Source organism: Anolis sagrei, chromosome 10 (genome assembly GCF_037176765.1).
Source record: "Anolis sagrei isolate rAnoSag1 chromosome 10, rAnoSag1.mat, whole genome shotgun sequence".
NCBI lineage: Eukaryota > Metazoa > Chordata > Lepidosauria > Squamata > Dactyloidae > Anolis > Anolis sagrei.
In genome coordinates, this window is record NC_090030.1 from 24,720,144 (window position 1) to 24,732,743 (window position 12,600).

At 43.8% G+C, this 12,600-nt stretch overlaps 1 protein-coding gene across 1 annotated transcript in view; it reads right to left on the minus strand.

Annotated features, from left to right (window-relative positions):
* Positions 1-211: 211 nt before the first annotated feature.
* The window catches only part of MAP7D3 (MAP7 domain containing 3), a 93,274-nt gene continuing 80,885 nt past the window's right edge, over positions 212-12,600 (minus strand). The window contains exons 15-20 of the mRNA XM_060756039.2: positions 10,697-10,877; positions 10,481-10,585; positions 9,897-9,950; positions 8,194-8,272; positions 6,810-6,996; positions 212-2,712 (exon numbers count right to left, since the gene is read on the minus strand). Of these exons, the coding sequence (XP_060612022.2) occupies positions 2,397-2,712; positions 6,810-6,996; positions 8,194-8,272; positions 9,897-9,950; positions 10,481-10,585; positions 10,697-10,877 (922 nt within the window). The 3' untranslated portion in view covers positions 212-2,396. The remainder of the gene's footprint in view (positions 2,713-6,809; positions 6,997-8,193; positions 8,273-9,896; positions 9,951-10,480; positions 10,586-10,696; positions 10,878-12,600) is intronic.

The following is a 12,600-nucleotide window of genomic DNA, read 5'->3' on the forward strand; positions in this document are numbered from 1 at the left end:
GAAGTACCATATGTGTGTATTCACAGCACGACCACGTAGGGAAAATCCCATATGTACAAATTCACAGATGCCACGAAGAAGAATAATACTCACTTCTCCTTGTAATGGCGGGTATTGCAAATGGCAGCCACCATTTGGGCAGTTTCTCCTCGCAGTCGAAGGGAAATATATTCCGAGGGAGACCTGAATAACATGCTACTGGCAGACCTCCTTTCAGTTGCAAAGTTTATTTAACAGTGCATCATGTATTTACATATAAGCTGTAACCAAGCATTGAACAGGCATCAGTTTTGCATAGAAAAACAAAACAAAACAAAACTAATATCCGGAGCGTCATGCTTGTTTGAATGATTGTCTCTGGCAGAAAGAAAGAGCTAGCATACAAAAATACCCCTGTTTTGTCGAAACCTAAGGCACTGCTCTAAACGTCCTAAAACATTCGGAAACAGCAAAGCGTACAAAGGGAAGGGTGGAGGACAACAACCGCAACAAGAAGGGGAAAGGACCTGTTCCCAAGTCATTCCCAAATGACTTGGGAATAGGAACATGGTTCCAGTGCGAGTGTCTGCACTAGAAAGTAGAAAACAGGGCAGCAGCGTAGTCCTTAGTGAAAAAACAGCTCTTTGAAAAGGGACACCGAACCGTTTGGGGCCTGAGAACTAACACAACGCTTCCACAGCCCATTCCTTCATGCGAGATCAAGTCAGAGAGAGTTAAGGCTACGCAGGTTGCTCAACAGCGGCCTTGAAGGCCGAGAGAAAGCGCGCCCAAGGATACAACCAACAAGGACAAAACGGAACGGAACAAAACACACAACATCAAGGGTCTAATACTGGTTTTATGTACACATACACACACAAATAATACTTACAAGGTGTGAAAGAGCAACTTAAATACATGTCATGTGTGTATGCGTTTCTCTCAAAAGAAGGAGTTCAAACAAAACGGATGAAAACAGCATTAATTCATGGTTTGGGCAAAATGTGCAGGAGATGAACAAGCGAATGGGTACAGAGAGGCCAACCAATCGACGTCAAGGTGCCCTGTTTGCTCAGCACATATTTGGATCCATTCTTTAAAAATTAAGTAGTTTGGTTAAAGACCATTTGTCGAAATGGCTTAGGTGAGTTTAAGATAAATATATAGCCTCCCAAACACTTAAGAGAATAATTGAGTTGGGGGGTCTTGCCTTTGACAGCCCTCCTGTACAATTTGTATAGGAAGTCCCTATTGTATATTCACACTAACAAGACTAATCGACATGTGTGTTGCAGGGCCCATGGTGCACCAGGAGGCGGTCATGGTGGTGTCAACCACAGGGCCATGGTCAAAAGGAACTCCAAGTCTTGTGGGTAATTTCTGGCTTTTCCAACTTTTCAGAGTAAATCCTTTCAAGGCTTGTTAGAGAATATCCTATCAAGTTTATGCTATAGACAATGTGACTGGAAAAACAAATATATCTGGGCATTCTCTGCTATTTCGATCCAGTTCTCTCTGTAAAAACTGCCTCCTGTAGTGATTAGGATAATAATATACTAGTAATATGCATTAGAATCGCATCTAGGAGAAGTCTTGTCTTTCACCCCAACAGGAAACAAAGAGGCACTGGCAATTTTAACGAACATTTCATTAGAAAGTGTTATTTTTTTAAAACCTGGTTAAATGAATCCATGTCACAGAGCAACAGCAAGAGTCTTCCTGAAAAGGTCTCAAAGTGCAAAGCTCTGATGGGGAAGAGAGTTTATCCTTCTTTTTTTTGCTCGAAACATGGACCAAAAACAGGTCCACAAGTAGCTCAAAAACAAGGCCTTCATGACTTGTGGAAACCCTGAATGTCCCAAAGTGCTGGTCAGGAGCCTTCCAGGGTTCTAGTGTTCACAGTTCTGTTCAAAAGGGAGAGGGAACCCTGTTTTAGGGCCCTCCTGCTAAACATTAGGATGAAACTGACACTTCAGGGCTTAGCACCGAAGAGGCGCGCACAAAGCGGGTTTCATTTTGTGCAGCAAACCAGATACGACACAGTGCTTTCCAGACAATATATGTTTCAAAGTGTTCTCTTTCTCGGATTGAGGAAGAAGAGGGCAGTTTAGCCAAGGGCTGGGGTGAGGGGTGACATTCCACCAGGAAGGAAGGAAGGAAGGCCCCTGAACCAAACATCCTAACCGTAGCGTCAATTCGTGAGGCAAGGGGGGGAACCAGGGACAACACATATTGCTTGAGTTGCAGCAGAGAATGGAAGGGACTAACTCCCTATTTTCCGCTCGATTTGGAGCATCCTTCCCTGCATTCCCTTGCTCTTTACAAAAACAACGCCTGCCAAGTTAAAACTAAGTGGAGATTTGGTTTCTGAACTGAACCGAGGAAGGAAGGCAGGCAGAAGGCGGCAAGCTCCCCGGTCAGTGTATATTACCTGATGCCGCCTCTATGGGTTTGGTCAAGGGATTCGTGGCACTTTCCTCCTCAAAGGCCAGCCTGGGGCTGCCGGGCATTGCAGTTGCCGCAGCATCCCTACAGTTCTGGGAGGATATCTCAGCAGCGAGGCTCTCTGAACTGATCCTGGTTGTCTTGGGGTGAAGGTCGAGATCGATGATCTCCTCAAAATTCCACGCCGAAGGTTTCCCATTCAGGTTGGAGAGGAATCCTACCGAGTGGTCGGCTTCGTTGATATCCAAGATTCCTGAGTTCCCAATAATTGCATCTTTTGCTGGAGGGCTGCAAAGGGATGGCAAGAAAACAAGGGTGAATCTTGAACCTTGGTGATCTGAGGCATTTTTAAAGCAGTGTTTCTCTTTTTAAAAAATAATTTTTATTAAGTTTTCAAGTATACAAATATACGATAAAATCACATGTCTAGTTTATCAGTCCTAAATCAGAAAAAGAATAACAAGAAGAAAGAAAAGAGCGTGAAGAAGAAGAAAAATAGACAATAAAAGGAAGAGAAGAACATAGAACAAAAAACCAAACTATATATATATATATATATATATATATATATATATATGTATATGTATATGTATATGTATATGTATACAGATATAATAAAGGTAAAGGTAGTCCCCTGACATTAAGTCCAGTCATGTCTGACTCTGGGGTGTGGTGCTCATCTCCATTTCTAAGCCGAAGAGCCAGCGCTGTCCGTAGACACCTCCAAGGTCATGTGGCCGGCATGACTGCATGGAGCGCCATTACCTTCCCGCCGGAGCGGTACCTATTGATCTACTCACATTTGCATGTTTTCGAACTGCTAGGTTGGCAGAAGCTAGGGCTGACAGCGGAAGCTCACGCCGCTCCCCGAAATCGAACCTGCGACCTTTCGATCAACAAGCTCAGCAGCTCAGTGCTTTAACCCACTGCGCCACCGGGGGCTCCGTATACAGATATATATGCGTATGTTTATGTGTATATGTGGGTGTAGACATGTATATATATGTATACAGATATATACACATGCATATATATACATGTCTACACCCACATATACACATAAACATACGCATACATACACCCGCACACCTATACATTCACTCACATAAAGACATATTATCTAAACACATATAGATACAAACGAGACCGTCGTTCTCGAGACCTCCACCCTTCTCTAGTATGGCTTTCAAAAATTTCTCTTAAACAGCTTTTCGACGTTGTTTCTTTCCCATTGGCAGGCAACAGTGTTTTCACCTTTCTTTCATTCCTCTTTTCTTCCTTTTTCTTTCCCTTTTTTCTTGTTTTGTCTATCATATTATTAATCCTATTCCTATTCCTCTTACTATTAGTAAAGTTCAAATTAGTATCTTTATCTTGTTTTCCTTTAACCAGTCTTTAACAGGGTTCCAGTCTGTTGCTTTTATAGGTGTATTTCTTAGGGATGCTAATATATATGTTAGCTGGTCCACGTTCATGAAGTCCATTATTTTCTCCATCCATTCCTCCTTTGTAGGGATTATGGCTTGTCTCCATACTCTGGCCAGTAGAATGCGGGCTGCTGTGATTAGATAAATAAATAGTTTATCCGTCTCCTTATCCCACTTATTATCTGTTAGTCCTAGTAAGTAGGAGTCAGGTTTTAGGGGTATTCCTCTCTTCAGTATCTTCTGGCATTCTTCTTGGATTATTTTCCAAAATGATTTCACTTTTACACAAGACCACCACATGTGGTGGAAAGTCCCCTCTTCAGTGCCACATTTCCAACATTTGTTACATAGATTTTTTGAAAATTTAGCTAATTTGCATGGTGTAAGATACCATTGGTGGGTTATTTTCATCCAGTGTTCTCTGATGTCGTATGAATAGGAGTAGTTGGTTTTCTTATTCCAAATCAATTTCCACTTGTCTAGGGAGTCTTCCTACAATTTTACCCCATTTTATCATATATTCTTTTATGCGCTCTTCTTCTGTGGCCCATTCTAGTAGTGATTTGTAGGTTTTTGTCACATATTTTTTCCCCATTGACTAGTAGTCTTTCCCAAGCTGTTGTGCTTTCTGTGAATCCTATTTGATTATCTTTTTTAAAGTATTCTTTAAGTTGCCAATGCTGCAGCCATGTAACGTTTCCAAATTGGTTTTTTTAGTTCCTCTTGAGATTTTATTCTAATTTCTTCTGGTGTTTCTCAACCTTCCTAATGTCGTGACCCCTTAATACAGTTCCTCATGTTGTGGTGACCTCCAACAATAAGATTATTTTTGTTGCTACTTCATAACAGTGGTCCACGCTCTTGTTACATCCCAAATAGATTACTGCAATGTACTCTATGTGGGGTTGCCTTTGAAGACTGTTCAGAAGCTCCAACTAGTCCAACGTAGTCACCGTAGCATCATACAGAGAGCATACAACCACTCTGCTACGGCAGCTCCACTGGTTGCCAATCCGCTACCGAGCACAAAAGTGCTGGCTTTAGCGTATATAGCCCTGAACGGTTCTGGCCCAGCTTACCAATAATAATAATAATAATAATAATAATAACTATTAAAGAATGTGCATATGTATGCTAAGTCTTCACAAGGATCATTGCCTGTATGGGTGCGTGTTGAGGAAGAACACCTGGACAATTAAGCAATTGAGCTTGAGCCACTCCCTGCATGGAGTATATCATGAGGAGTGTTTCATGGTGTATTTGTTGCAACCCAGATCAGGGAACAAGACCATAAGATATTAATCCACCACACTTGACTGTAGGAAAAAACAATCCTTTTTTATTGATAAAAAATGGTTACAAAATAAGAGGAAAGTACAGAGTCCAAAAAGCCACAGTAAAATTCAGCAGTCAGGAATATCTATGCACTAGATCAAAATTCCAAAAACAACACTAGAAAAACCTGGAACCTGTTAGCATCTCACTAACAGTACTTGGAAACTAGAAGCCTCTGGGAATGCAGGCCATGGAAACCAGGAAATCTGCCAAGGTAATGCCTCAGTCTAAACGATGCTTGATCTAATGAGAGAGCTCGGGGAGAGACACTTAAAGCTAAAGAAACTGTTTCGGGACACGCCTCCAGACTTTGAAGCCTGTGCCTCCCTTTCCTTTAATCTGCTTGACCTTCACAGACTCTGTGATTCACTCCTGTTTTTCCAAATCTGTCCTTTTCTATCCTCATTTAAAAAGGCAGGTGCTAGCTCCTCTGGAGAGCTATCACCGCTTGATTCAGAAACATTCCCATCAGGATGAGTAGTTTCACTTTCCAAGCCACTGACCTCAGACTCAACAGTTTGCAAACCTTCAGGGACAAATTCATGTTCAGTAGCCTGTTCAGTTGCATCAGGAAATACAATCAGAGAATCAGGTTCAGGTTCACACGGAGGCTGAACCCCAACAGTATTCAGAGACAAGGTGATCAGATGATTGAGATGGGACTTTTATACTACAGGACTTGCTGAAGTTCTGGACCATTTACTACAAGACTCTGTGCACCATTGAGGAAGCAGAGAATGCATGATTTCAATGCATTGGACTTTTGTGTGAGTTATTTTGCTGCAATGGACTAAGTTTATTTTCAAGGCTGTTTATTTTGTAAAGCTGCATATTTACCTCTGACTACTCAAGAGTAAATTTTGTTTTTCCTTTTACTCTGACTCTGTGTGATTCAACAGAGGGCTGGGAAGACTGCTGGGTAGCTTCTGCATAGACTGATAAACCACAACAACAACAACAACAACAACAACAACAACAACAACAACAAAGCTTTATTTATACCCCGCTCCATCTCCCCCAGGGGGATTGGGTGCGGCTGACATGAGGCCATGCCCATCAATACAGTACAAGCTATAACACAAACACAAGAAAACAAGCAAAATACATAAAATGCAAAATTGAACTAATATACAACACAACAATATAAAATCAAGCACTAAAAACACAGGAAATGTCACTAGGCAGGGCCAGATGCATGGATAAAATTATAGAAAATATTAAAAACACTGGGAGATAGGGCAGAGTAACTTATAAGGAGGAGGCTCCAAGACTGAGGAAGGGTTTCACTGCACAACCCATAAAGTAAAGTTACCTATCTGAACGTATCTCCTGTTATGAACAATCACAAAGTCTAAGATCGATGGGAGAGGCTCTGCTCTCGGTCCCACCATCCTCGCAAATATTTTTCACATACCACAGGTCATCCCACTTATCCACCAATCATCTTAATACTGATAATTTGAACATTTTAAATTATCTCAAATTCTTTGGAATTTCAACTCTGTGTATTTTATCTCAGTGCATTCCCCCTCCAATTTTCCTTTAATCAGAACTGATCATAGCATATTTCAATAATCCATAATGGAAGGCTCTCCTGACACATCTTGAGGGCACCAGGCTTACCTGGCTTCTATTGTTGGAGGGCAATACAAGGAACTCCCATCTCCATTCCTCCGATCAACTCCCTCCAGCCGGTCTCCATTGACAAAGACATCATCCGCTTCCATTTTGGATTCGTCTTGGAAGGAAGCAAAACTGTGCTCTATCTCTGGACCATCTTCGAGGGAAGAGGAGTCATACTTTGCCTTCTCTGAAATGAGAGAATGAGAATAAAGATAGAATCATAGAGTTGGAAGAGACCTCATGGGCCATCCAGTCCAACCCCCTGCCAAGAAGCAGGAATACTGCATTCAAATCACCCCTGACAGATGGCCATCCAGCCTCTGTTTCAAAGCTTTCAAAGAAGGAGCCTCCACCAGCCAATGGGATTTTGGTCTGCATCAATAAGAGTCTAGTGTCTAGATCCAGGGAAGCCATGCTCCCCATGCTCTATTCTGCCTTGGTCAGACCACACCTAGAATATTGTGTCCAATTCTGGGCACCACAATTCAAGAGAGATATTGACAAGCTGGAATGTGTCCAGAGGAGGGCGACTAAAATGATCAAGGGTCTGGAGAACAAGCCCTATGAGGAGCGGCTTAAGGAGCTGGGCATGTTTAGCCTGAAGAAGAGAAGGCTGAGAGGAGGTATGATAGCCATGTATAAATATGTGAGAGGAAGCCACAGGGAGGAGGGAGCAAGCTTGTTTTCTGCTGGAGACTAAGACGTGGAACAATGGCTTCAAACTACAAGAAAGGAGTTTCACTGTAAAAGGAAAAAACTTATAAAAATAAATTTTAAAAAAAAGAAAAGAAAGGAGATTCCATCTGAACATTAGGAAGAATTTCCTGACTGTGAGAGCCGTTCAGCAGTGGAACTCTCTGCCCTGGAGTGTGGTGGAGGCTCCTTCTTTGGAAGCTTTTAAACAGAGGCTGGATGGCCATCTGTCGAGGGTGCTTTGAATGCAATATTCCTGCTTCTTGGCAAGGGGTTGGACTGGATGGCGCACGAGGTCTCTTCCAACTCTATGATTCTTCTCTATTGTTCAGTCCCTGACTGGCAAGGTAGAAAAAGGGAGAAAGGGAGAAAAGGAAGCAAGAAATGATCCTTAGTTGAAGCTGCTGCTGTAGCCACAATCCCCTCAATGTTGGCCCAACCAGATGTTCTGGAACTGCGGAACTCCCTGCTGCGGTTCAAATCAGTCTGAAGGCAGGGGCCTGCATGTTTGTCAACCTCAGAAGGAGAAAAAGGGAGGGAAGGTTGGCTACAGCAATGCGTGGCGGGTACACCGAGTAGGGAATAAAGGCCTTTCATTCTGCAAGTTGATAAATCGCCAGGGACTCCTTCTTAAGATATTCAGCTACTTGAGCTCAAAGACCATTAGTCAAGGTGCAAATACAGCTCTTACCAGGTTGATCTTGCTTTTCAAGGCCCAGCTCGTCCTCTTCTTCAACATACTCATCTTCCTCATTTGATTTATCTTCATTCTGTATCATAAAAAGTGAGGGTGGGTGGTAAGAGATTAGAAAGCAAAGGGAATACAAAAGGTTCCTGCGCCATTTGCTTTTGCCGAGCAACCAAAGAATGACCAGAAACACGAGCAGCTCAAAGGCGGTTGATAGTCTCAGCGGTCTATTGACATAGAGAAAATCAGGCTGCCTTCCAATCATATCTGAACTTTTGCTTGATGTTTCCTCATATCTATTTATAGGCTGAGGAAACATGTATCCCCAAGCCCTACTTCAGTGGTTCTCAACCTTCCTAATGCTGCGACCCCTTATTACAGTTCCTCATGTTGTGTTGACCCCCAACCATCAATTTATTTTCATAATTGTAACTTTGTTAATGTTATGAATCGTAATGTAAATATCTGATCTGCAGAATGTATTTTCGTTCACTGGACTAAACTTGGCACAAATACCCAATACGCCCAAATTTGACTACTGGCAGGGTTGGAGGGGTTGATTTTATCATTTGGGAGTTGTAGTTGCTGGGATTTATAGTTCACCTACAATCAAAGAGCATTCTGAACTCCACCAATGATGGAATTGAACCAAACTTGGCACACAGAACTCCCATGAGCAACAAAAAATACTTTGGATTTGGTGGGCATTGACCTTGAGTTTTGGGAGTTGTAGTTCACTTACAACCAGAGAGCACTGCGGACTCAAACAATGATGAATCTGGACCAATCTTGCCACAAACACTCAATATGCCCAAATGTGAACACTGGTGGAGTTTGGGGGAAACAGACCTCGACATTTGGGAGTTGTAGTTGTTGGGATTTATAGTTCACCTACAATCAAAGTGCATTCTGAACCCCAGCAACGATAGAATTAGTCCAAACTTCTCACACACAACCTCATTGACCAACAGAAAATACTGTTTTTGATGGTCTTTGGCGACCACTTTGACACCCGCACGGAGGACCCCTTGCCTGCCTCGCCCAATGGCAGGAGAGCGAGGCAGGCAAGGTGGGCTTTGTGCGGTCCAGGCTCGCACGGAGGACCCCTCACCTGCCTCGCCGAATGGCGGGAGGGCAAGGCCGGCGAGGCAGGCTTTGCGCGTGCCAGGCTCACACGGAGGATCCCTCGCCTGCCTCGCCCCCTCGCCGAATGGTGGGAGAGCGAGGCAGGCGAGGCAGGCTTTGCGCGGGCCAGGCCCGCATGGAGGACCCCTCGCCTGCCTTGCCGAATGGTGGGAGAGCGAGGCAGGTGATACGGAATTTGCGCGGGCCAGGCCCACACGGAGAACGCCTCGCCTGCCTCGCCCCCTCTCTGAATGGCGGGAGAGCGAGGCAGGCGAGGCGGGCTTTGTGTGGGGTGGCCTTGCGGCCCCTCCAAAATGGCCAGGCAACTCCCCTGGTGGTCGCGACCCTGAGGTTGAGAACCGCTGCCCTACTTGCTTTGGGAAGACCATACAGCTCTAACCGATCGTAGCATCAGATGCACCCAAAAGCCTTCCTGTGCCAGGCCAGGGTGAAGGGCTTTTGGCTTAGAAAAAAACAGATTCTCTACATTTTAACTTCTTTACATACACAGTCAGATGAGCACGGTCTTGAACACAAACAAGGATCAGGATCAAAAGGCTCAGGCCTGAAGTGACACTTACCTTGGCTTCGTTCTGCTCTGCCTTCCGAGTTCTCTTCATGATTTCTTCTATTCTCTGTTTGAGTGACAGGGATGCCATTTAAGATAATAGAAAGATTCGATTCCCTATTTGCAGACACTTGAGTGTTAGTATCGAGCAAGTTTCACTATGTGCTTTTAATGTATGCATTTTAGCCATGCTGTGCCCTGCCTTGAGCCTTAATGAGAAGTGGGTAATAAATAAATAAAGTATGCATGCCCAGTGTGGAACACATCTCACCACGCTAAAACAGTGGGTGTGGCTTTTAATGAGACATGCTGCATTATCACAGGGTGTCTGCGCCCTACATCACTGGAGAAACTACACTGTCTAGCCGGTATTGCACCACCTAAGTCACAAAACCATACAGGTGAACCTGGGACAATCCTTGCCTCATAAGCTAAATCCAGGGGTTGTCATCAGCATAAAACGAGAAGACCAAATGCAAGAATGTGCTGTTTCGAACACAGATGGAACACAGCAGATTCCAGACCTGTGGCCATGTTCATTACAGGTTTGCATTCCTAAGGTATGAAAGGAAGTGACGGACATGAGGAGACAGGTACCTTTTTCCTCTCCAGTCTCTCCTGCATGTTCTGCTGCATGATTCGCTCCCGTTCTTGACGCTGCTTTTCAGCCTCTTCCAGGGCCTTTGCTTCAGCTTCTTCTCGCTATAAAATGAAAAGAGGAACAAAGGATGCCATTTGGAGAAGCTAGAAACTTCCAAAAGGCCAGTCAAGCTAAAAAAACCACAAAGGGCCTTTTTTTTCTGAGTCCCAAACCTGTAGCTGAAGTTCAGCCTGCTTTTCCTGCTCTTCCTGTTCCCTCTGAACTCTTTCCTTCTCGGCCAGCCTTTGTTGTTCCTCCTCCTCCGCTCGCCTCACTGCTTCCAGTCCTCGGAGTGCCTCTTCCTCTTGGGCCTGCTCCTCAAGCGCCTTCTTGGCCATTTCTTCTTTTCTGACCCTAAGAGTCCAAAATATATTGTATATATTTTGTATATTGTATATTAAGTATATTGACAAGGGATCAGTATCCTGTCGTTAGATTCTCTCTCAGGGATACTCCAAGATTTGTGTGTTTCACAGCAGAGAATTAAAGTGTTTTGACAGTTTTTGTCAGAAATATTAAAAATTAACTAGGTGTTTTTATTAGGCGCAGGTCCTTACCTACAAAGCCCTGAACGGTTTGGGACCCTCCTACCTGCATGACTGCATTTCTGTGTACGAACCCATACAACCCCTTCGATCATCTGGAGAGGCCCTGCTCACGCTCCCACCTCCATCGCAGGCGCGATTGGTGGGGACAAGTGTAAAACTGTAGGTTTTATATAGCAATATTAAATGATCACTCACAAGCCGGTTTTGCTTTGAAATGAATATATTGCTTGTATATCTGCAGCAAGGAAAGACACTACTGACTTTTTCCCACCACCACTTCCTTTTATACACCTTTCCTGCCCATCTCCTCTCTCTTCTCAGTTTCCTTATTAGAGCTTGTTGCTTCACAAGTTCCAATACAAGGTTTCCAGCGCCCTCTGCTGGCTTCAAAATATCACAGAGAGAAAAGGCAGCCAGGATGGTTCAGTCAGGATGTCACGGAGGGAATTTGTGATGTCTTCATGTCAGAAATTGACTCCTGACAACAAGAGAGAGAGCTTTCTCGGTGGTGGCCCCTCGGCTCTGGAACTCACTCCCCAAGGACATCAGGCATGCCCCAACTTTGGAGGAGCCTGAAAATGTGGTTGTTCCAGTGTGCCTTCCCAAAATAAGGAAGCTCCCAGCAATATGTCCTCTAAATGCACTTTACTATGGATCTAGGAATGTCTGCATGCCCCATCCCTCTCTGAAAACTCTATCCTAGTTCATTTTTCATCTGTTCATGCTCAGCATTATCTTTAAATTTTAATTATTACATTTGGTCCAGTCATAGGTTTTAAATGTCGTTGTGTTACTGTTAATGTTTATTGCTTATTTTTGTTATGAGTTTTATTTTATTGTTTTGTATTATTTGTTGTTATTGCTTTATTATTGATGTATTGTGGGCTCGGCCTCATGTAAGCCACACCGAGTCCCTTGTTATTGCTTTATTATTGATGTAAGGAGCCCCTGGTGGCGCAGTGGGTTAAAGCACTGTGCTGGCAGGATTGAAGACCGACAGGTCGCAGGTTCGAATCCGGGGAGAGGCGGACTCTATCAGGTCCAGCTCCTCATGCAGGGACATGAGAGAAGCCTCTCACAAGGATGATAAAACATCAAAAATCATCCGGGCGTCCCCTGGGCAACGTCCTTGCAGACGGCCAATTCTCTCACAACAGGAACGGTTGCTCCTGACACGACAAAAAAAATAAATATTGATGTATTGTGGGCTCGGCCTCATGTAAGCCGCACCGAGTTCCTTGGGAGATGGTAGCGGGGTATAAATAAAGTATTATTATTATTATTATTATTATTATTATTATTACAAAGATGTGAGTCAAGAACTGAAAGGGTTAAATTGATGCAACGATTCAGCAAAAGCTACAGTTCAATAAAAGCAGGTGTGCCTGTTGCTTAATAACTCTTCAGTCCGAGAGCGTTTTCAGTGTGAGAGAATGCCTCAGTGGGAGAATAGGTTTCAGTGGTAGTAGGCCTCACTGTGGGAGAAAGGCCTCAGAGTGTGAGAAGCTTTGGTGAAAGAAGTCCCAGGT